The 23,311-nt window shown below is 42.2% G+C and overlaps 3 protein-coding genes across 4 annotated transcripts; all 3 read right to left on the bottom strand.

Annotated features, from left to right (window-relative positions):
* Positions 1 to 839: 839 nt before the first annotated feature.
* LOC137593618 (creatine kinase U-type, mitochondrial-like) lies at positions 840 to 7,462 on the bottom strand. Of its 2 annotated transcripts, none has more exons than XM_068312501.1 (9): positions 7,454 to 7,462; positions 3,563 to 3,754; positions 3,056 to 3,151; positions 2,734 to 2,955; positions 2,525 to 2,610; positions 1,850 to 1,973; positions 1,485 to 1,619; positions 1,058 to 1,183; positions 840 to 953 (listed from the first exon to the last, which is right to left on the bottom strand). In XM_068312501.1, the coding sequence occupies exons 2-9, from the start codon at positions 3,722 to 3,724 to the stop codon at positions 840 to 842; spliced, it is 1,065 nt and encodes a 354-aa protein (XP_068168602.1). In that variant the 5' UTR covers positions 3,725 to 3,754; positions 7,454 to 7,462. The 2 variants fall into 2 exon arrangements, with proteins under 2 accessions (XP_068168602.1, XP_068168601.1); XM_068312500.1 differs by lacking the exon at positions 7,454 to 7,462 and adding an exon at positions 5,031 to 5,182 and having other exon boundaries at positions 3,563 to 3,761.
* On the bottom strand, positions 6,593 to 9,482 carry LOC137593718 (centrosomal protein of 55 kDa-like). Its single transcript, XM_068312655.1, has 11 exons — positions 9,306 to 9,482; positions 9,076 to 9,183; positions 8,955 to 8,957; positions 8,784 to 8,915; positions 8,362 to 8,415; positions 7,976 to 8,108; positions 7,716 to 7,788; positions 7,370 to 7,478; positions 7,187 to 7,258; positions 6,956 to 7,075; positions 6,593 to 6,805 (listed from the first exon to the last, which is right to left on the bottom strand). Exons 1-11 carry the CDS (start codon positions 9,480 to 9,482, stop codon positions 6,593 to 6,595), a joined length of 1,194 nt encoding a protein of 397 aa, XP_068168756.1.
* A 4,574-nt stretch (positions 9,483 to 14,056) lies between these two features.
* On the bottom strand, positions 14,057 to 22,619 carry LOC137594431 (probable E3 ubiquitin-protein ligase HERC4). The gene is made up of 23 exons (XM_068313892.1): positions 21,681 to 22,619; positions 21,490 to 21,607; positions 20,510 to 20,586; positions 19,990 to 20,211; positions 19,807 to 19,898; positions 19,431 to 19,561; positions 19,004 to 19,128; positions 18,839 to 18,915; positions 18,640 to 18,758; positions 18,460 to 18,519; positions 18,126 to 18,231; positions 17,765 to 17,963; positions 17,417 to 17,565; positions 16,921 to 17,034; positions 16,712 to 16,810; positions 16,460 to 16,624; positions 16,210 to 16,350; positions 15,937 to 16,103; positions 15,787 to 15,853; positions 15,609 to 15,679; positions 15,303 to 15,486; positions 15,112 to 15,214; positions 14,057 to 14,938 (listed from the first exon to the last, which is right to left on the bottom strand). Exons 1-23 carry the CDS (start codon positions 21,898 to 21,900, stop codon positions 14,721 to 14,723), a joined length of 3,024 nt encoding a protein of 1,007 aa, XP_068169993.1. The 5' UTR covers positions 21,901 to 22,619; the 3' UTR covers positions 14,057 to 14,720.
* Between the last annotated feature and the right edge of the window lie 692 nt (positions 22,620 to 23,311).

The following is a 23,311-nucleotide window of genomic DNA, read 5'->3' as shown; positions in this document are numbered from 1 at the left end:
GACACGAGACAATAAAAACTTGAAGTTATAATAATTCGTAACAACAATAGTCGTCATTCGTTCTACACTTGTACAAGTTTAAATTCTGTGTTGCGAAATAAAAATGCACTGTTTCCTTCACAGAAGCAGGCTGTCATTGAATCTTACAATCACATGCAATCGACTGATGATTGGTTGTTTAACTTCCTGGAAAATGTTATTGGATATCGGTATTATTTTAGGGGTACTGTCCTTCTCTCCAACAGACCCTCATCAGGTGAAACGCGTCCCAATAACATTTTACAGACACCCAAACAAGTGAACAGAAAGTAGAATCCTGTGGGAGAACTCCCGACGACGGGTCGCTGTCCCGGGGATGGGTTGGTGTTCTGGTGCCTTCAGGAGTCTGGGGAACCTTCATTTTGTCACTCTTAAGCAGCTTCATTGATTTCAATCACAGACAAATATCACAGTTCAACACAATTATTACATTACATATTATTTGTTATATTAGTATGTTACATTATACATTATACGATCAGTGCTGGCTAACAAATTTTCAGACCTATTGCATTTCCTCCTCCTCTCCAGTTCACAGTAAAATTGACCTTCTTTCTTATAAGGTCAACCAACTTCCTATTCTTTCCTGACATGGACCCGACATCCAAAACTCACATATTGACATCTTATCGCTGTCTGTTTCTCTCCACAACCAAATAAGAGATTGATGCTCCCAGTATTTCACCACATCCTTACACGTTTGAGGCTTGCGTGTGCGTATTGCGAACAGGAAGTACTTCTCTGGACTTGTGACCCCATATGGCTGCTAAACATTGAACGGGGGTGGGGGGGGTTAGTGTCTATTTGAACTGTTTGATGGGTGGGGGCACCTTGATGCCCTGACCTCTCTCCAGTCTCTTCTCGCACTCGATCAGGTAGTTGACGCCATCGATCACAACCTGGACCAGCTGGACCTGTGGTAGAACACATGATGTCATCAACAGAAGCTCCACCTCCAGGTTCCTACCACATATAGGTGATGACATAAACATGTTGTACATCCACAGGCGTGTTCTACCTCCGACTGTCCCAGGCGGTCCAGGTTGGAGACGTCAAACACGCCGTCCACAGCAGCGGCGTCCACCCCACCGGAGCCTCGCTTCTGCAGGCGCAGGTTCTCCAGGATCTCACCGAAGCGGGGATCCTTGAGGGTTTGAAGAGAAATTATCGATATATTAATTAATAAGTAAAATAACTATTGTCAGCATGTCAGCACGACGTCGTCCAACATTCCCACAGTCACATTGGTGGAGCAGTGGTGGATCTTCATCGTCGTTCAGACCCCACTCCACAAATGCTCTCTTGTTTCAATGGAGAATTCATCAAATACTGAATTAAATTTAAATAAAAATAAAGATTTAGGATTTTTTTTCTGCATATTTTAACTCTAAAAATAAATTTTTTTAAAATGTATTTGCTATACCCAGTTACCAGTAATCCATTACCTCGCTCAGCAGGGGCAGCTTAACGTGGACCCCGGCCCGGAGCCCCGTGCCCAGATTGGAGGGGCAGGTGAGGATGTACCCCAGTCTCTCGTTCCACATGAACTCCTTGTTGTTGGCCTGGATCAGATGCTCCACCTGACGGAAGAAGAAGAACCTCTCACATTTGGGGCAAACATAAAAACATAAAAAACTCCAGGAGGGTTTTATTTCGTCGTCGTGCAGCATTTGGAGCAAAACAGACAAATAATTAGTTTGTCTAAAAGCACGTCTTTGGACATTTTGGCAGGAGTGTTTCTGAACTTCTTTAAACACTCGTGTTTTTACTTAGACGACTGCGATGTCGACGGTCACATGATCACACTCACCTCCTTCAGGCCTCTGCAGAACCTGTCAAAGACTCGCTTCATGTTGCCTCCCTTCTCCATAGAGATGACTCTGGTGTGGTCTTCCTCGTTGATCCAAACCAGGAAGTTCTTTTCATTGTTGTGCCTAAAGGGGGGGTTGGAGATGAAAAACAAGAATGAATAAATAAGGTAGAGGAGAGACAGTTGAATGAAGGGGTGAGGAAGAGGAGCAAGTGTTACTGCTGCAAGGCAGAAACTCTTGCAGCAAGACGGCCTCTGGAATTCTGGTGGGTCTAAAGATGTTTTAGCTCAAAAATCATCAGTGAATGGAGAAATATACAGAACTGTATGTAAAACCCATATACCATAATATTTTTCAGTATTAATAATTAGTCATTTTAATTAGACTCTAATGCAAAGGGAACAAGAGGGTTTTTTCCTTTGGGAACAGTTTGAGCTGCTGCACCGTCTCCAAAAGGAGGATTTCAGGTTAGAAGTTTTTTAGTCACATATTTTTCAGTATTTTAGGAGGAAGCTTTGCTGTGAAGCTTCAAAAATGTTTAACAGAACATCACCCGATTCATCATTCGTAAGTTCCCTTAATGGGTTTAGGTTCAGGTTATGGATTAGGTTTAGGATTCAGGGTTTGGGTTCAGGGTTAGGGTTTCGGGTTTCCACACCGTTAACCCAACTCACCAGATACCACGGGCATCGGGCCAATCCCGAGCCATACCAGCACAGGTCAGCAGGGGGGACACGGGTTTGTCAAAGAGGAAGTGGTCCTGTTATAAACACAGAGAAGTTTTTTACTCAACGAGCCAAATGTGGTGAAAACAGGATAGCGTCATCATCGTCATGGAGACAGAAACTTCTGCTCCTGGCGTCTTTATAACAGCATCCCTCACATCGATGAGCTGCTGCTGCTCCTCGTCTGTCATCAGGGTGAGACTGTAATACCTCCCGGCCAAGTCATCCTTCAGGCCGGCGAGGGCGTCCACCACCACCCTCTCCACCTCCCTGCGCTCCGCCCGGGTGCAGGCGGGTGGCAGGCTCAGCCCCCGGATGCTGCGACCTGTCCTCACCCTGGACGACAGCACATAGCGCTCATCGAACTGGCCCGACTGGAGCTGGAACAAAGTCGGGTGTGGAAAAATCATCACTTGGAAGCAGCACCACTTGTCAGATAAGAAAGAGAAACCGACGGACAACGAGTGCTGGGAGCGTTACCTTGCTGGCGTCCAGGTCGGTGGGGTGTGTCATGGTGCGGGGGTCGTAGCCGTTGTGCCTCTCTTTGATGACAGCATCCAGCAGATCAGCAAACACCTGAGACAGACCAACGATAAAAGAACAATATCTAGACTAAACCTGGGCAAACTGTGGACAAACGTGAGGTCAATCATAAACTACATGCACGCAAATTACGCAAATTACATTAAGTAAACATCACATTTTCAAATAGCCTAATATAAATAACTTTTATTTTTCCGATTATCAGTACTACTCAAAATATTTAATTTAGTGCATTTGACAATGAAAGGAAGTTGAGCGGAATTAAGTTTAAGTTATTGTTGGTGTGGGTCTCTGGCACAATTCAGGTTTCTTATGTTGCACCTCGTAAAATGAATAGCCCACCCCATGTCTAGACTCTGTTGCACCATAACAGTTTGGACTGCTGGTGCACTTCTTTTCACCCAGTCATGAGAAGCCAACATGTACCAGTTTAAACAGTCTGACCTCATACGACTCCTCGTCTCCCGCCACAATGCCAACAGTCTTGACGAAGGGATGTCCGGGGTTGTCCACGCCCGTCTGGATGGCCTGGTCCAGCGTGAACCCCTTGGGGGTGGTTTTATCGTACAGCTGGGCGTAGAGGGCGGGGGTCAGGTTACTGGACATGTAGTTGTTGTGTCGGATGAGGTCAGGGTACTCCGCGCTGCACAGACACATGGACAAAATGAGATGACGAGAACTTTTTAGCAGCGTGGGCGCGACGGAGCAGGTGTAAAGTGATGAGAAAAGACGGTTCAAACCCAAGACCTTCCAACTAACAAGCAGAGCAGCCGTTGTACAGTCTGCCAAATGACTTCATTAAACAAACAAATTGAGATGTGCTCCAGAAACTAAACCAACCACCACAAGTCCAACAAGAACCAATGCAGTCACAGACTGCAACATCCCGCCACACCCCTGAATTGGAAAATTTTACCCTGAGGTACTTGCATTGATCGAAGCTAGTGCTTTAATTTTACCCTGACCTACTTACATAGGTCAAAGATCAAAGCTAGTGCTTTTCATATATCAAAGCAATAGCTTTGATCTACGGTCTCACTCATACTGGCCTTCTCCCTCGTCTTTCTATGTTATTCGGTTACCGAGTGTACAAAAAGTTGAAATTTGACCTTGACCTAGTTTTCTCAAGGTCAAGGTCATCAATGCATTTTCATCCCCTTTGCTGTCCAAGTAATGTGCTTTTTGTTTCATCTTTCTATCTGCAACGGTTGTGAAGATATTTGGTGGACTAACTAATGGATGGACGAACGGATGACCGGACGAACACGTGAACACTCACAACGCTGTGATGCAAACAGGAAGAAGAAATTAATCTGAAGTGTATGAATGACACCTTTTGGAGCCTTCAACCGGTTTATTATGGTTCATGTCCATCATTTATTTGTACTTTTCAGGGTGTGTGCATTCAGGAGCAACTGGAATCTGCTAGACTCACCAGTGGACCACCAGGGGCCTGGTCCGGTCGGATCCAGGCTGGATGATGCCAGAGCTCATATTATTCATAATCAACAAAATTTGGATAATTTATACATTATATCTGACATTGTTTTGTCTAATTTTTTTTTTTTTTTAAAGATATATTCACTAAATCATTAATCAAATTGATGGCAAAGGTTTGAAACCCTCCCAACATTGGTTTGATATCATTTGAAGCCAAAGATGATTCAAAATAGTTCTCAAGGAAAAAAAACAACCCTTCCTTAAATTGAGTTCTTCAGAAACAAACTCTCCCCGTAGAATCCTTTTTCTTCTTTAAAATCTTAAATTGTGTTTCCAATTTAATTAATTAAAATAGTATTAAGTACACATTGTTAATGACACAGATGTCATTCACATCTGAATTGACAACAATCATCGATATAATATTAGTTTGTGGATCTGGAGCAGACACGCTAGCCAGCATCATGGTTACCTGGCCGGGAACCTTCTGCGGATCGAGCCACCGAATCTGTCCTCTCTGCTGAACCGGGGGAGCAGGAATCCGGTCGCCAGCGAGCCCCCGGCGAACGACAGGATCTTCACGTTTCGTTTGGAGGAAAAGAATCTGGAGAAGCGGCTGGCCATTTTGCCTCTATTGGAATTAATCTGATGAGGGTTGAGGAACAGGAGTGATGTTAAGACAAATAGATGGAGGCAAGAAGACCCAAACTTCAAAGATTCAAAGGATTCAAAGAATCAAAGTCATGTGACAAGTAGGGAAACAGGGTTTCCATGTAGAATGAAAGATTTACTTTGCCATCCGGAGCAGTGGACTAAGGAACAAACACTCAGTGGGCGACCATGAACCTGAGTGGAAAGAACACACTGTAAACATTTGAGGTGGGTCGATTTTTTCTTGTCAGCTGTGTGGTCAGCTCACTATTTGATAAATCAGGGGTTCGTTGCGTTAGAGGGAGTGTTCTGAGCACTTTTCTGGTGAAAGCAGAATTCATTCAACAACATGAGAGACCTTCTCTACAGGAAGTCACATTGTACTTTATCATTCTGAATACTGAAATACATCAGAAGTTGCTGTAAACACACACACACACACACACACACACACACACACACACACACACACACACACACACACACACACACACACACACACACACACACACACACACTGAAGAAGCCTCTTGGATGAGAGGCAAAAGCTCTTCAAAAAACTTTCTCAATGTCCAGTGGATTGACTTAAACAGTTTTGGACAGCGGATGAAGTGGTTAGGAAAATGAATGAATGACTAATATTATCTTATTTTTATCTAAAACTAATATTCCATCTGTTTGGAACTTGATCCAGTCGGAGAATACGTTTTTTCAATGCTTGTACATGCTTTGTCTGCCTCTCTGTGTGGCTCCACGGTGCACTGGCGTTGCGCCCAGAGTTTCCCCTGCCTCATGCCCTGTTGACATGGCCTATCCCATGTCAGCTGGGATAGGCCCCAGCCCCCCCATGATGAACAAATGAATGATAAGTAGCAGAAGCACTGATAAATTTAGAGGTCTAAAGAGGGGTGGAAGTAACAAGGTAGAAAATATCTGGATGTAAAATGTGACCACCCTGTTCTCCTGGTTGAATAAAGAATGGCTCAAGAGTCGAGGTGGATGGTTCATTTATTTATTCCTGAGAACGATCAACCATACACAGTGTTGGTCGACACACAGGCTCCAACAACACCACAGCATGGCAGCTTCTATAGGTTACCCACAATGATGGTACAGTGGTTCTGTGTTTAATTACGACATTATATGCACACAATAATCATATTTAACATTCACATCCAATCAAAAGTACTGCACATTCTGTATTACTATAGTCACCTCCAGCTCCACCTGGCTCCATACTGTGGTGCTCTGCTGCCACCATCTGGCGGTTGCCGAGCATAGCAGGTAGAAGCCATAAGGTAGATGCTCATGTTATGCACTGCTTTATTTTTGCGTCTCTGAGTCAGAAGCTGGACGACACACTGGGAACCTCCCTCTTCTAGATCAAGCGGTGCAGTCGTCGATGTGCGTCAGCAGTTCCGTGTAGTGTCTGGCGAGGTAAGGTTTCTGACACTTTGGGCACGTCATGAAGATCTCATCCAGGAGGCTGGAGTATTTACGAAGAGACGTGGGAGCACGAGGACCACTGATGTCAAGACGATCCAACGCCAGGCTGTTGTGGGAGCTGGGCTCTGAGAGACGGGTGTCCGTCTGTTTCTGAAATATAAAAATACGACATTAGGCATTGCTGCTAGAATACTTGAAGGTTCTGTACAATACCATCTGTGTAGATCCACAGGCAGAGCTACTCCCTCTACCTGATTTAACAGTGAACATAACAGTATTTTAATGTTCGGTGACACTTACAGCAGACTCCAGTTTAGATAACCGACTTTGTGCCTTGTGGAGCTCCTTCAGCATCTTCTGTAACTGGTGCTGCATGGTCAGACGATCAGTCCTTTCATTCTCAAAGTCCGTGGCAGATATCTGATGTTAGACGGGGGCAGAGAACACAAAACTCACAAAGTGTGCTTCCAGTGCGATAGCTTCCCAACTGTTTGACTATGTTTCTGTAAAAAAAAACGTGTTCAGGTTTACCTGTTGCTCCAAAGCTGCAATTCTGCTTTGCTCTTCTTCTTGACCCAGAAGAGATCCCTGCAGCATATCTACCTGTAACGGCCAAATCATCTGTAAAATGCAATGCTGAATTCCAGAGATACTGAGTACATATCATCTATAAATGAAAGAAAAAAACAAAACAAGAGTGACGGCAAGTGTCACCTGCAGGAGAAGGATGGCAGATCTCTTCTTCTCCTCCTTCAGCCTGATCTTCACGTTCTTTAGTTCCGCTGCCATCTTGTCCACCTTCTTCTCCTCTGACGCCTCATGTCTAAATGCAGTGTCAAATAATCCACGTAAATATGAAGAATAACAGTTTTTACCTATACAGGAATTAACCACTGAAGACACCTTGTTCTTGTTTGCACATTCAGTGATTATCATCAGTCCAGGTGGGGCAATCATCCGATCTCAAGCCCACCCTTGATCGTACGCCTACATATTTTTTTCGCTCATCACATTTAAGGATGAACTTTATGTTTCTACCACAAGAGCACACTTCCTTTACCTGTTGCTGAGTCGCTCTGCCTGCAGCTGCATCTTGACTTCCAGCTCATCGTTCTTCTCTTGAAAGGACGACCCTGCAAAACAGGGCTGACAAGTTACCCACCAGTACCCGAGATCAGGCAAAAGAACACAAAAAAACCCCAAAAGGGCACTGAAAATTTGTGGATATCCTGACTAATCGAAACATATTTCTGTGGTACCAAGCATTATGTTGATATAATATTAAGAGATGCACTATTTGATAGTGTCTCAGGTACTCACCCTCTGCGTTAGTTTGCTGCTTCTTCGCCTCGGCCAACTGCTGTTCCAGCTCCACTGAGCGAGCAACGATGAGCTGGACGTAGGCCTCTCTCTGCTGGTCGTACACCAGCCACTGCTTGTTCTTCTCCAGAGCCTGGTGGTGGGGAGCAAAAACAGACCTTCAGTTCAAGCACACGTAAATAAAAACAAAAAAAAAACTCTTTAATTTCTGTGGGTTAGTGGTTTTCTATCATTTTAATCACGAGTATGTAGAAAGTTTTGTTTCAAAATTAGGATGCATCCAGTTTAGTCCTTGCTGATGCTACTTATTTATATTCAGATATTTTGGATAAACAAGCTTCACACAAACTGAAACAAACAAGCAGGAAATCTGTGATTGGACTCACATCTCTCAGTTGATCTTGCGCTGAAACCACGTCTCCAGGTGGTGCCAGTTCATTCTGTAGGGAGAAAAACAGGGTCGTGATATAAACTGGAATCTGATAACCACCGCTTTCAATCGACACTTCCATCATGTCCATGATGTGGCTGATCTGGAGAGAGATGGTGAAGTCAGCAGCTGAGAGAAACATAAGGAGGCCACCAGAGTGCCACCTAGTGGACAGAAGAATAGCTGCAGCTGCATTTCCAAATTGTAATTTTTGTTTTTCCAGAAGTTGGGTTTGAAGCAACATAGATTATATAACCATAAAAATAATTCTGACAACAGAATTATAACTTTGTCCTCAGGAAATCCAATACTCATTTTAATGGCAGCATCAACTTTTCTAACTAACAAAAGGATGACGGTGAATATAAATCAACCTACCGCCACTTGTTCTTCTAAAGACTGACACCTGTTTTTCAGGTTCTCTGTCTTTTGTGACAAATTCTGGAACATCATATCTCTTCGCTCATCTTCCTTCCTCCGCTGCTCCAGCTGGAGCCGCAGTGATCCCACCTGGAATACACAACAACATGAGACCTGATTGTTTTCTACAACCTTCGGTCTTCAAGCAGAAGCAGGATATGAACTTGTCTGTATGAAATTCTCAGCTCAATGCAAACGACAGTACACACTAAAGAAGAGGCATTTCTCCTCAGAGGTTCCATGAACATACCTCTCCTTCTTTAGCTGTCAGCTGCTGTCTGAGGGCTTCTACTTCCTGCTCCTTTACAAGAAACTGCTGCTGGTTTCTCTCTTGCAACGTCTCCAGGTGAAGAATCCTCTGAAACAATCACCACGAGATAAAAATAAAAATAAACAAAAGCCACAAACAGACAGACGAGCAGAAGAATCAGAAGGTCACCTCGAAATTCATTGACACTCGTGATAAAACAGACTCTTTACCTCCAGCATCTTGGTTCTCTCGTACTCAGGTGAATTCTTGTGCTTTTTGGACAGATCATCGATCTTCCTCCTCACGTTCTCCTTCGTGATCCTCTCCACCTCCGCCTCGGCCTTGGAGGCAGAGCTGCTGGATTTGAAGAACCTACTGAACCAACCTTTAGCACCTTTAGGTGTCATGTTTGCTGTGTTTGTGCAGAGGAAGCTACCAAGACAAAAAGAAAAAGTTAGTGTTAAACATAAAATTATTCAGTTATCTGTTTCAGTTTCTGTGATATCTGGACAATAAGATGAGGGTGGGTGGGTTCCTGACTCACGGATGTCGGGTCTTACCTGAGCAACAGACTGTAACGTGGTGGGAAGCGTCCAGGTGTACAAGAACTCACTGGTCTGCTCCTGCAATCTACAATCATCTATCCATGAAGACATCAAAGGACACTTTGATGGCTTTGATGCTTTTATGGCTTTTATCTGGAGGACAGGGGTTACCCATGGCAACCGAGGCTGCTGACCCCTGATCCTGAACTACCTTTGATCTTTGACCTATGCAGGTAGGTCGGGGTAAATTGTTGAATTGAGGAGAAAGCAAACTTCCTGGTTGTGTTTGCCCTGCAGCCTGACTGCGTTGGTTCTTGTTGGAGTTGTACCCGGGTGAACTTATCCTGGGTTGACAAAACTGACCCTGAGCAGTCTTTGTGAAACCACACACCCTGGATTACAGGCTCAGGGTAAGTCAACCCAGAGTTTACTCAGGATTTGTTAACCCTGCTTTGTGAATTTGACCTCAACTCATGGATTGGATTGGATTAGATTAGATTAGATTAGATTATGGACATCAGGCTATTGAACACTGCCCGGTTTAACGACACTCTATCTCGACAAACTGACGGAAAGAACGAAGCTAGGTAGCTATCCTGGTCCTGCTGGAGAACCGAGTGGAGCTGGAGCAGAACGCCGGGATAGGGGACGTCAAGCCCCGGTGACCCGCCCGGGCTGTGACCCGGGGGGGAGACCGGTGATACAACATCTTATAAGGATACAAAATTTATTAAAATTTCTTTGCTATGCAACTTTGCTGCAGTATGACAAAATGCATGAGGATGAAATCTTATTATCCGCTGTGGAAAAATGTATTCATTAATTTAATTTAAATTTAATTTGCTCAATCATCGAACTCTTTCCGCCCTTTTTTTTTTTTTTTTTCATGGTTGACTCAAAGGTGGATGTGTTAAGAAGTGAGGTACTGACTTTATTGTGTTCTATTGTGTTCTATCTAAATTTAAAACAAATCATTTTTCTCAGAAAGTACACAAGTGAGGTAGCAAAAATCACAATTGACGTAAACAACTTCTGGTTCGCTTTTCAAAATACGAGTAAATGTTTCCTATAATAACGCATCAACGTTAATCTACATGTAATATATCCTTTATTTTACAAACATTTGCGGGTTGATGTCTAAAAGTAATACCTTGACTGAATACGTTCCAAGGGGCAACAGGTACTACACCTGAGGTACATGACGGCACAAAATATAAAAATATGTGAATACACCAAAAATTAAACAGACACAGCCAAGATGTAAAGCTGAAACGGAGCAAATCTGATAAACATTACATAATCGGCATATCGAAGTCTTCAAGGAAAAAAATCACATACAGTCCATATAATTTGTGACAACTTTATTGATAAAGATTTACATTTGAGATTATTACATTATCATCCATTGTCTACTGTATCTCTTAAGGAAGTCTAAAATACTTTGCATACGACAGGTTATTGCAGCAGCATTTGTTTTTACATCCATGGGTAACCCCGGTCCTCCAGATAAAAGCCCCAAAAGTATCAAAGCCATCAAAGTGTCCTTTGATGTCTTAATGGATAAATGATTGTATATTGCGGGGGCAGACCAGTGAGTTCTTGTACACCTGGACGCTTCCCACCACGTGAAGCATTTTGATTTAAGAAAGCATTAGCATTAATATTAAAATCTATGTTGATTGTTTTTGGCTTTCCTTCAGTTTGATAAGATAGAAGGACGAGGGAGAAGGCCACAGTGTGTAAGATCAAAGCTTGGGCTTTGATCAATGAAAAACTCTCTGACCTATGCATGTAGGTCAGGGTAAAATTTTTGATTCAGGGGCGTCGTGGGATGTTGTATGGGAGACAGAGGATATAAGGCTATTGCAAAATTTAATCCCTGGACAGGCGTGAAGAATACTTCACCAGAGAAAACAATAAAATCATGTTAAACTTTCTGACAACAGAATTATAACCTTGTTTTCAGGAAATCCAACAAGCAAAAAAAATTTCACTTTTTGTTAAAAAACAGCGGACTAAAATAAAACATCCTACGGCTAGTCAACAACTTAAATTGGGGTCCTGTATAAGCGTTTTTAATTACCAACATCTATCCATTAAAGGTTTTCATGACGGGCACAAGCAGAGACACATTTTAAAACAAACAATAATGCCAGACAGGCATTTTAATGGCAGCATAGACCTTTCTGACTAACAAAGGATGACATTGAACCCAAATCAGTTAAAGACTGAACCTACTGAACCAACCTTTGGCACCTTTAGGTGTCATGTTTGCTGTGTTTGTGCAGAGGAAGCTACCAAGACAAAAAGAAAAAGTTGGTGTTAAACATAAAATTATTCAGTTATCTGTTTCAGTTTCTGTGATATCTGGACAATAAGAAGGATGAGGGTGGGTGGGTTCCTGACTCACAGATGTCGCGTCTTACCTGAGCAACAGACTGTAACGTGGTGGGAAGCCAGGTGTACAAGAACTCACTGGTCTGCCCCCGCAATCTACAATCATTTATCCATTAAGACATCAAAGGACACCTTGATGGCTTTGATGCTTTTATGGCTTTTATCTGGAGGACAGGGGTTACCCATGGCAACCAAGCTGCTGACCTCTGACACTGAACTAGCTTTGATATTTGACCTATGCAAATAGGTCCAAGAAATTTGACCTATTTCAAGTGGAAATCCAACACACATCCACATCAAACTTTTAAATATTTATTAAACCCAAAAGTTGTTTCGTCCAGCGCTACAATGGTGTTTTGCCATGCACTGAAAATGTTCAATAAAGATCCAAAATTTTGTAAAGATCCAAAATTTACAAAGACAGAGAACCTGAAAAACAGGTGTCAGTCTTTAGAAGAACAAGTGGCGGTTGATTTCTACTCACCATTATCCTATTGTTTGTTTGTTAGAAAAGTTTGTTTTACCGACAGTTGCGGCTCTCAACGGGAGCAGACGTCTTTCTTCTGTCTCCTGTTGTCACCATCTCTCTCACTTCTTCTTTTCAAAAAGACGAAACCAAAAGGAAAATCGGTGGATACTAAAGACCCGATGGTCTCTATGAAAGAATTAAAGAGTGAGTTAAAGAGCAACTTTGATAAGTTAGGGACTGACTTTGATAAAGAGTTGGAAGAAAAGCTAAAACCAGTGCTAGACGCCTTGGAAGAGATGAAGGACAAAATGAAGAAAATGCAGAAAGACATGGAAGAAAAAGACCGAATAATTGTTGTCTTGGAACAGGGACAACAAAGAATGGATGATTTGGAACAAAGCATTCGTATAAATGATGTGATCATCACTGGAACCAAAATCAAGCCGAGGAATTACAGAAATGCTGTGGATAGTGCCGACATCGAATCTCTGGAGCAACAAGAGAGTTCTCTACTGAGGGACCTGGAGATAACTATGGATAGATGGAAACAATGGTGATCAGGAGTGCAGAGGAGTTGGTGAAATATGAGCAATAAAGACAAGAATTGTTACTCCACCAAAGATCAGCACAACAGAGTCACTTCAATGGTGGGAGCTCTACGATTTTGGACACGTCAAGTATTTCATGGAAACGTTGAAAAAATCAACATCGTTGATGTCAGAAACATGGATTAATGAACAAAAACAAAACATGTATTTGTGATAACATGGGATAACATTAACTTTGAGACTTTAAAGAGCATGTTGATATCTTCTGACAATATAATACCATGTGTAACTGTTAAAGTGTCTGCAACAAACTGGTTGATTCTTGTATAAACACTGTCTGCTGACAGAGGTGAATATGATCATTAACGGCATGACGGCTTCTACCCGTTAAACCTTTTTTTTTTTTCCGGACGTTGCTGATGATGTTTTAGCACTGATGAAAGTGAAATATGTTGTAATAACATGTCTGGAAAGAAGAAAAATAAACTGAATAAATTAAAAAATAAGTAAATAAATGAAATAAAATGTAAAAATAAAAAAAATAAAATTTTTCTCTAGTGGAGTATTCTTCACGCCTGTCCAAGGATAACATTTTGCAATAGCCTTATATCCTCTGTCTCCCATACAACATCCCACAACACCTCTGAATTCAAAATCTTACCCTGACCTACGTGCATAGGTCAAAGATGAAAGCTAGTTTTTCACTGATTAAAGCCCAAGCTTTGATCTATGGTCTTACACACTCTGGCCTTCTTCCTCGTCCTTCTATCTTATCCGGTTCCTGAGTGAAATTTGACTTTGACCTAGTTGTCTCAAGATCAAGGTCATCATCTCATTTTCATCCCCTTTGCCACCGGAGTAACGTGCTTTTTGTTTCATCTTTCTATCTGCAACGGTTTCTATCTGCAAACACTGACAAAGTGATGATGTACTCATCACCACTCTGAAGCGGGAGGTAATAAAGAACAATATTGAGATAAAATTCACACAATCTCAAGATTAATAAATGAAAAATACACCTCTCAAAAATAAATAGCATTTTTAATTGTTACACACATATGTCCAACCCTGACTGAGTGGGTCCTTCAGAAGAGGTGCTTTAAAAATAACAATACCCTTTGTTTTAATTAAAGCAGCGCCATCTAGTAGTCACTTACCGCACTACAAGGTACAAAACAGACGTTATCAGTGCTATACATACCCAGGACACACAGGAGCCTCAAACATACTTTACATCCCAGCGGGATTCCCGTTAAGCATTCATCATAAACTACAGACAGAATTCTGCTGTTCAGTTTCATCGTAAAACAAAAACAGTCGGACTGAGAGACAGAGCAGGAAGCGAAAATGGCCCAAAAACAGTTGTTGTAGTTACACAAATCTGCCACTAGGTGTCAGTGTGTGACCGCTGAGCAAGAGGGCTTCAGGGACACAGCTGACGCGTCGGATTTCCAGAAAACTCAAGACACAAAACAACGAAAACTTTTTTTAAAACTAATTCTTAAAAAACGAGTCGTCATTCCTTCCACAATTGTACAATTTTAAATTATGTTCTGCGAAAAAACCCGATGGTCCCACATGTCATTTTATAGATTATAGATTATATAATTATATATTAACTACACCACATTAACATGAAGAGTTCCAAAGTGCTGAGTTTTGGTCAGCGGTTCGACGCCTGCACCATCACTTGTTGACCCTTCGACTGCCGCTAATGGCTTCAACCAGCTTTGTTTTCATTATCCCCTTGGTTGAGTATTGAGGCAGCTCCAGAACAGAAAAACAGGTATGTGTCTCAGGGTAGTACTGGTCATCGGAGAGGTCGTCCACTTGTTCCATTCTGATGGTCATCTTGATCTTTTCCATCCCAGCAATAGGCTGCCTTTCGAATCCCGTCACAAACCCTAGCAGCAGGAGAAAGTTGTGATTCCCAACAACCACCATTGCTCTTGAAAACAATCTACAAAATATCTCTACACGCCGGTTCCCGTGGAAACCTCAACTATATTCCAACTGTCTGGTTTTGTCTCAAATGTCGCTATATATATATAAATATATAATATCAAACTATACTCACACAGGAAAGCTTTCTTCTGATCCTCGTTTAGTTCATCAAACACCTCCCAAAACATCTGTACGGTAGGATGGCCGACATGGTAGCTGCCTTCATAGCCTGTGTTCTGGTTACAGGTCAGAACACTGACACCTCAATACACTGTCCATTAATAACTCGTAGTATTAATGAAGAGCTCGTCTTTTGGACTGTACCTCTTTCAGCTTTGCCCAGTCGTGGATTTCTTTGCCCACCAACGCCTCCTGCAACTCCCTTGGTCGAAACAACTTCACCAAATCTCTGTCACAGACCTGGAAGAAGCCTCGCTTGAACTCCCCAAACACACCCTGCACTGACGCGTTGAACACATGATTTACGTAGGCATCCACAAACTCCTTCCTGTTGCAGAGATAAAGCTTTAGAGGCAGCTCTGTGAACCTTATGGCAGCTGTTACCTTCATGTTGATGACCAACATTCATTCGTGGTGCCGTCAAAAAGGTCTGTCACAAGTCACACTCACTTGTTTTGACTCGTCACTGACTTGTCAGGATTTTCAGGATCGAGGGCGACCTCTGTCCCGTCCCAAGAGATCTGTTGATTGGTTTTACAGAAGAGGAGAAGAAGATACGGTGAAAGTCACATCAGTGATTCAGGAAAGGATAACTGATGGTTCGATTGTCTCTCTGTGAAACACCTACTGAAAAGTACATGTCCAGGTTTTCTATGTCATCGTCTGTATAGTCTTCCAGGATGTAAAGCAAACTCCTAAAAAAAAAAACAATAAAAGAAACAAACTATGGTACAAACAGCAGCCTCTGTGCTTTGAAAAGACATGAATTTGCTCTTACTCTCCAATGCATGGGTTGAATTCGATTATATCCCCCAGTGACGGTTCCACACCAAGCAGCTTCTTGAACAGAGCCAGAGGGAAGGGGAAGTGTACGATGCAGTCGTTGAACAAAGCCAATCCACAAAGAATCCCCAACTGGAAGAACCTCGGGTCGTCTTGTGTCGCCTGGGGTTTGATGGGACGGTTAGTTTATCACAAAAATACTTGAAGGTTTCCTTTGTTTGAATAGACAGAAAAATGCAGTTTCCACCACGTGGATCTCAAGTCTTACTTTGGAAGTGAACCACACCAGAGTTTCAGAGTCGTTGAACATGAACATCCCAGACTGCGGTGACACAATCTCGTGAAAAACATCATGGAAAAAGTCTTTCTTATAGAGATTATCGACTTGATAGTTTTCATCGAAATAGATCTGCGATAAAAAAAGAGCAGAAACCAGGAACTCATTAATGAATGAAAACACAACCACGTGTCATCCGGCATGGGTTTGTTCCAGGTTTAGATATCATATTAAAGTTTACCACAAGCGGCCTCTTGTAGTCATCATCGCTAGCAGCGGCTAGCTGTTCAAAGGTGTCCTCCAGAGCCGACACCCGCCTTAGGTCCAGCACAAAGTAACCGTCTTCAGGGAAAACTGACCCGTACTCCATTCTCAAATTAACAAAATGACGCTGCACCATTTCAAGCTGGAGTGAAATTCATGAACACTTTATTCATTCAAATCAAACAATTACAGTGTTCTGTTGACATTTCGCACGACTTCTTTTACTTACCATCGTTTCAAAAGTGTTGAAGTGAAAAACCGTTATCTTCGTCTGCAGATCCATCACGATTGGAAAGCTACAAAGGATAAGCGGCTCTGCGTGCACGTTCTAAATGAGGGAGAAGCACACGCGGTCTTTAAAATAAAGGAAAGCTGACATTTTATTGTCAGTGCTGGTTAGAAGACATAAGCTGACTTGATCGCCTCGTGCTGATTTACCTTGCGACGTGTCTTTGAGCGCCAAAGTTTCAGATCCTCATAGAGAAACTGCTTATCAACCACCACACAAAAATCACTGTCTGGTATTCTAGGTTCTGGAATCCTCCTGTTGACCTGCAGAACATGCCAGAAAATGTCGTTTTAACATTTTGTAGTAACAGTGAGTGAAGCCTGATTCCACTTGTTCCTGTTTTGACCTATGATTTGGTTCTGACATGTAAATCAGAGTCAGATTATTGATCCCTGAGGGGGAAAACGAGGTCAGAGTCATCACTGGTTGGTATAGAAATAGAATAAATTTATGTTTTCAAGCTAACCAGGCGTCTACTTCGACCCAACCCATGTCTTAGGAAAAGATTTGAACCACTACCCACAGTAATTCCATCCTGGGGGGCAAGTCAGAACCCAAACCCTCTAAAAAGAGGACTTGGCCTCAGACTAGTGGTTCAGGATCAGGATATATGAGTTTACAGTAAAAACAACACCCAACACTAACATTGTACATATACTGGAGAACAAGGAGCAGGTTTTTGACACCAGAGTTGCGAGGGACTGGTTTGGAGGACAGGATCACTGACAGGGCCCCCCTCCACACCTTAACGTGTTTTACCATGGTGGGAAGCGACAGAGAGGACCACCAGTTCCCTGAAGAAGACAACACAAAAATGTGCACACATAAATGAAACGGCTTTCTGCTCTTAAATCACATCATATCCCTCTTGTGTTGGCCTCCCTACAAAATCCAGAATCCATAATGAAACTCTTCCCTAACTTCTAACTGGTCAGGCACCAACATTCCTTCAGGAACCCCTGAATGATGTTGCCCACTTCATCCTGACAGTACCTACGACCTGGAGGTTGTCGGCAGACAAACGTAACACGGCGGCAGCCGCTGCCTCAGCGAGCCTGGTGTTCGCTGGTTGACCTTTGTGGCTTCGGACGGCGTGCAGGAGCTCATTGAGAAGCAGGTGGATCCTCAACCCCTCAAGTCCCGCCGGATTCCTGTCGAGGGAAGGCAGCAAATGCAAGACAGCAGCTTCAACCTGTGGGGTTGAGAAGGGTTGCAAAGGTCAAAGACGTGAACAGAGCTAGGCTCGCTGGCTGGTTGTATTGTAAGCTATTTTTATGCTAATAATAAAGATGAATGCATCAAGTTCTTTGAGACAACACAGATATTTGTGTTTTCATGGATCTCTGAGATGTACCTCTGCCAGCACACTGTCCTTCGTCACCAAGCTCTTGAAAGCAGTCCGTGCCAGCGTTAAGTTCAATCCAGAGTAGTTAGACGAAGTCTGGAAATGTTTATCGCCTCTAAAAACACAAAAAAAGACGCCTCAGGTATCGTCGATAAAACTAGGAGGTGACTTATATTTACATGAGTAAAAGCTCTCTTAACTTAGCAGTCAGAAATAACATTCAGATAATGAAAACTAAAATGATGAGAAAAACAATCCAGGTGCAAGATAATGTGTGCTGCATAACAATAGATGTAAGTTGTTGTCATGGTAACAAGACAAAATGAAGAGGTTTTGGCCTCACCTTTGCTCGAGGAAGCTTTTGTTCAGAAAGGACGCCGAGGAAAACGTCTGATGAATTTCTCTGTGAAGATGGAACAATTTTAGAAAAATTAAGTTTTTGGTTTCCAACTAAAAAACACTGGAAAACAGATGATTCCTCATAACAACAGTCAAAAAGGACTACCAGCATTTTAATACCTACTTTTTTATCTTCTTCCATGACTTTGAATCATGTTCGGAGGTCCATTTATCAATCAAGCCGCCAAGAGAATCCTGCGTTGCATTGTCAATGATGGCGATATCAGACTGGTCACAAACATCCTGTGAAACACACAGAGTGACCCGAAGCCCATAATAACACACGTCCAGCCATCATGACCAGTCGCTGAATTCTGGGTTACCTGTTCAGACGAGCTAATCGCAAACGAACCGTTTCCTCCTGCAAAGATTTTTCTGATTTTTGGTCCATCAGCACTTTCTGGAACAATGATAGGGTAGAATAAAAGCAGGAATCCTCCATGGACTCATGACTGAATCGACTTGTGGCACAGATGTACGGTATTTACCCCGTGGTAGCTCAACAGGAAGTGGAACAGATGGGTGACTTTCTTCTCTTTGTCCCAGCTGGCCTTCTTCATCACGTCCAAAGGAGTAAACCCTGCTGGAGGCTGTCAGCACTAGTGTGTGATGCCTGAGGAAAGGGTTCATATTATATTTTTTTTATTACATTTTATTTTAAAATTGTGAAATGAGAATGTCAATTGGAAAAGTTCAACTTAGCTTTTACATTAATAAAAAATAAATAAACAAATCCATACTGAACAGAAAGGTTTATAAAACCTCCAAATACAGGCAAATACGACAGACTGACGCAGTGATTATGTCTGAAGGCGTCAGCTTGATCAGAATGATTTATAAATAAATCTAAAAATGCCATTTCAGAAAAACAAAGCAAACAGGAACAGATTTATTGCACTGGTGGTTTAATAGTACCGTCCGCATGCTATCCCGATGACCTTTGCCCCCCAGAGCTCCGCTACAAGCCGAGGTCGTAGTTCATCTCTGAAGGAGTTGTGCCCAAGCTGTCCGAACTGACCAGACCCAAATGTGAACACCGCACCAGCCTGAGGAAGCAACCAGAACATTTTAGTCAGCAGAGAACCTCTTAATAATTTTCTCTCTGGCCACTGGGGCCTTCACATAGAAGGAATCTCCAAACATTTGCTTTTCTAGATTTATTGGAGGTAAAGTCTTATGGTATTGTGTTGAAATCTGAGATTTAGGAACAGAGTGCACAAAAAGCACAGAGGGGAACTCGTTGGGTTTGAGTGTCATATTAAAGGTCTTTAGCCGGATTTCTCAACCTAACCTTCGTCAGAGTAACAGTGTGGTCGTCTCCACAAGAAATGTCAACCGTTTTCTTCATGTTCAGACAGGAAATAGAAGTTGGCGTGTGTCTGTCTGTAGAAAAGAAATTGAAGGTCAGATTTGAAAGTCGAAAAAATTATTTTAATGAATTGTAAACAGGATCGAAGAGATTTTTTTTTTTTACCCATCTCGTCTCCCAGCCCAAGCTGCCCATGGTCATTTCGGCCCCAGCTGAACACACCTCCAGAGAGGGAGAGGGCGAAGCTCTGCTCCCCCCCAGCTGAGACCTGGACCAGGGGGATCGCTGACAGCGACTGGAGGCGTTGGGGGGAGCTGGAGCTGAACCTCGCCTTTCCCAGACCCAGCTGGCCTCTGGAGTCCTGACCCCATGTGTACACCTGACCATCTATGGGGGATCACAATGTCCCATGATGCAATCTGGGTCACACCCAAGACACAGAACTGAAGGACTTTGAGTAGTCAAACCCTGACCCTATCTCTACATTGAAATAATAAAATAAAATCAGTTTTACATTTTATCTTCCATTAAATTATAAGAACAATAAAATTAAAAATTAAAGTAAAAAAGAAAAGAAAAATAAAGTCAGTAAAAATAAAGTAATTAAAATGACAGAAAACAGCTTATTAATAGTTGTTCATAAATATAAATAAATAAGGCAACGGCCTTATTTCCTGTATCCTACCTTTAGTCAGGACGACTGAATGATGGCTGCCGCAAGAAACCTGAGACACCGGTACGTTCCTCAATCCTTCCACGGGTCTGAGATAAAAAGACGTGGATGTGGAAGGAAACAATTAGCTTCGATGCTACGGATTAAAAAAAAAAAAGGGGTCACGATAAATCTTTATAAACAGAACAACTGCGCCATCTGCTGGTACAGATCGGAACCTACATTCAACGGGGGAACCAAAGGATTGTGGGAAATCCCTAAAACGACGGAGGATTTTCTCCGTGGTCACAACAAGATCCGTGGAAAGTTATAGACAATCAGTAACGTAGGAGTCACGTAAAAGTTGAGCTGTCTGTATTGGGTCAGATATGATTGGTTTTGTTTATTATAGTCGCTGCTTTTTTATCATGTGTTTGCTAACTAATCCTACTGTTGTCTAGCTAATGCTACTGTTTGATGGCTAATACGGTTTACAGTACTAGCTAATACTACAGCTAATAATACTGTCTGCTAGCTGTACTAGTTTACTAGCTAATAATACTATCTGTTAGCTGTACTAGTTTACTAGCTAATAATACTGTCTGCTAGCTGTACTAGTTTACTAGCTAATAATACTATCTGTTAGCTGTACTAGTTTACTAGCTAATAATACTGTCTGCTAGCTAATACTACTGTTTACTATCTAATAATACTGTCTGCTAGCTAATACTACTGTTTACTATCTAATAATACTGTCTGCTAGCTAATACTACTGTTTACTATCTAATAATACTGTCTGCTAGCTAATGCTACTGTTTACTAGCTAATGCTAGTGTTTACTATTTAATTCTGCTGTTTACCAGCCAACGCAGTGTTATGCTATCCAATCAATGTGAGCCTCTGTTGTCCGTGAGACTCGACCTGACGTCTGTCAGCAACGATCAGACAACAGTCACACAGAATAAACGTTTAAACCAGCTGGTTCAGAGTTCCTGTGAAGCAGAAAGCCTCACCGGGGGATGGAGGACTGTGTTGCGTTCAGGGACAGCAGGATTCCTCGCTCGGATAGCAGTGTGACGGCGTCATCGCTGCAACACACAGCGTGGATCTTCTCCGTGTGTTTCACGAACTCTGACAGATCACAGAAACACAGGCGGTCAGAGGATGAGGAGGGTCCTGAACACAGACAGAAAATGATGCTCACTCTGTCCTCTGACTGTTTTCCCGTCTTTGCTGTCGGTTGTGCCAATGATGAACGAGTTCCCGTTGCTTTTGACGAAAGCCAGCCAACTGCCAACCGCAGACAAATCCACGATTTGATAACCGGGGTCTAAATGATGGAGCCATCCATCTGCACTTCTGTCCACAAGTGAGCCTCCTTTGAGCCGGAAGCCCCGGCGACTGTCCTCTCCCCACGAAAACATAGCTGTCACTGCCTCTCCGGGAGAGAGCCGCTTTTTACGAGTCAGAAACGAAACTGTGAAGTGGACGCGGCGGAAAACGAAAGTTAAACCTTCACACAAACACAAACTAAAGTAGAACACCAGTGTCACTGACCTGAGGTCAAATCACACAATTTATCAGGTTAGATGGGTGGAAAACGAAAGTGGAACAGTGACAGACTGTTGGAGGGAAGATAAGGTTTAAATGACCTCATTGAACACTTTCATACACATCTGCAAAATAATGCACAAAAAACGAGTTCAAGTTGAACAGTGACAGCAGGTTTATGCGTGTGTGTGTGTGTGTGTGTGTGTGTGTGTGTTTCCACAATTGAAAATAAAGTAAGATTCATAAAGAATATAAGTTTATTCACACTCGAGGCCAATTTGAAGTGCTTTACAACTGCAAAGAAATATATTCAGAACATAATTTTAAAATTAATTATAAAGATGATTTAAGGGGAGCCATTGACATATTCCCAAAAAACCCCAAACAAACAGGTAATAAAAGTGCTGGAAAGGTCAAGAAAACAGCAAATAATATGGTTTTCATGTCTGATTTTAAAGACAGTTTGAGCAGACCCCAGGTGTTTGGGGAGATTATTCCACAGGTGAGGATCATTAAAGCTGAATGATGCATCACAATGTTTGGTCCTGATTCTGGGAACACACCATAAACCTGTCCCTGATGACCAGAGGGCCATGGAGGCTACATGTGGAGCTAATAAGACCTGGGTGTATGTTTTTAGTTCGAGACCGTTCAGTGACCAGGAGAAAGATTTTGAACGCTATCCTTAAACAGTAATAAGGTCCAGGCTCCTCGCATTGGTTCAGACTGGCAGAGCTCGGAGCAGATTCAACCACCAGGTGGCGCTAGAGACCGGTGCTTTCTGCTATATTACTTAACTGTGAAAAACTACGTAATTATAATAAAAAATTAAAAAATATATATTAAAAAAAAATCTGCAATCAATATACAGATAAAAAAATATATAAAAATTTGTTACTCATTCGAAGTTTAGAACTTGTAGAGATATATCTCCACCGCCTCTTCTCTTGTGGTGTGAAGGTGCATCAACCACCTGCATGAATTTCAACTCTTTAAAGCCCGAACCATGAAATAATTGCCACAAAAATCAAATTTTCGGAAAGTAATCTCTAATGGGACCTTCTGAAAAAAGTCCAAATTTAAAAAAAAAAATTCATATATGTATATATATATAATTATGGATAAATTACGGCTAATTACAATTATCTTTAATTATGGCTAAATCCAGAACTTTCCTTGCATGGAAAATGCAAACGCATGCCTTAGATTGTTTGTATCAGGTTTGTCAGGACAAAAATGTCAAATTTATGATGTAGAAGTGCCAAAACCTCAAAAGGCTGAGTA

The sequence above is a fragment of the Antennarius striatus genome, chromosome 4 (assembly GCF_040054535.1).
Source record: "Antennarius striatus isolate MH-2024 chromosome 4, ASM4005453v1, whole genome shotgun sequence".
NCBI classification, from domain to species: domain Eukaryota; kingdom Metazoa; phylum Chordata; class Actinopteri; order Lophiiformes; family Antennariidae; genus Antennarius; species Antennarius striatus.
This window is presented reverse-complemented; position numbering and strand designations above follow the sequence as displayed.

What these genes read in the sequence shown, in the direction of transcription:
- LOC137593618 (XM_068312500.1), bottom strand. Translation starts at nt 5,182, where the DNA reads ATGGCCAGCCGCTTCTCCAGATTCTTTTCCTCCAAACGAAACGTGAAG. An exon ending in TCTGCAGAGGCCTGAAGGAG is followed by an intron (nt 1,620 to 1,849) that starts GTGAGTGTGATC and finishes TTCTTCCGTCAG; the next exon opens with GTGGAGCATCTGATCCAGGC. An exon ending in AGCTGCCCCTGCTGAGCGAG is followed by an intron (nt 1,184 to 1,484) that starts GTAATGGATTAC and finishes CAAACCCTCAAG; the next exon opens with GATCCCCGCTTCGGTGAGAT.
- LOC137593718 (XM_068312655.1), bottom strand. Translation starts at nt 9,482, where the DNA reads ATGACACCTAAAGGTGCTAAAGGTTGGTTCAGTAGGTTCTTCAAATCC. An exon ending in GCAGCAAACTAACGCAGAGG is followed by an intron (nt 7,789 to 7,975) that starts GTGAGTACCTGA and finishes CCTGTTTTGCAG; the next exon opens with GGTCGTCCTTTCAAGAGAAG. An exon ending in CTGCCATCCTTCTCCTGCAG is followed by an intron (nt 7,259 to 7,369) that starts GTGACACTTGCC and finishes TGGCCGTTACAG; the next exon opens with GTAGATATGCTGCAGGGATC.
- LOC137594431 (XM_068313892.1), bottom strand. Translation starts at nt 21,900, where the DNA reads ATGTTTTCGTGGGGAGAGGACAGTCGCCGGGGCTTCCGGCTCAAAGGA. An exon ending in GAAAACAGTCAGAGGACAGA is followed by an intron (nt 21,608 to 21,680) that starts GTGAGCATCATT and finishes GTGATCTGTCAG; the next exon opens with AGTTCGTGAAACACACGGAG. An exon ending in ACCTGGACATGTACTTTTCA is followed by an intron (nt 15,680 to 15,786) that starts GTAGGTGTTTCA and finishes ACCAATCAACAG; the next exon opens with ATCTCTTGGGACGGGACAGA.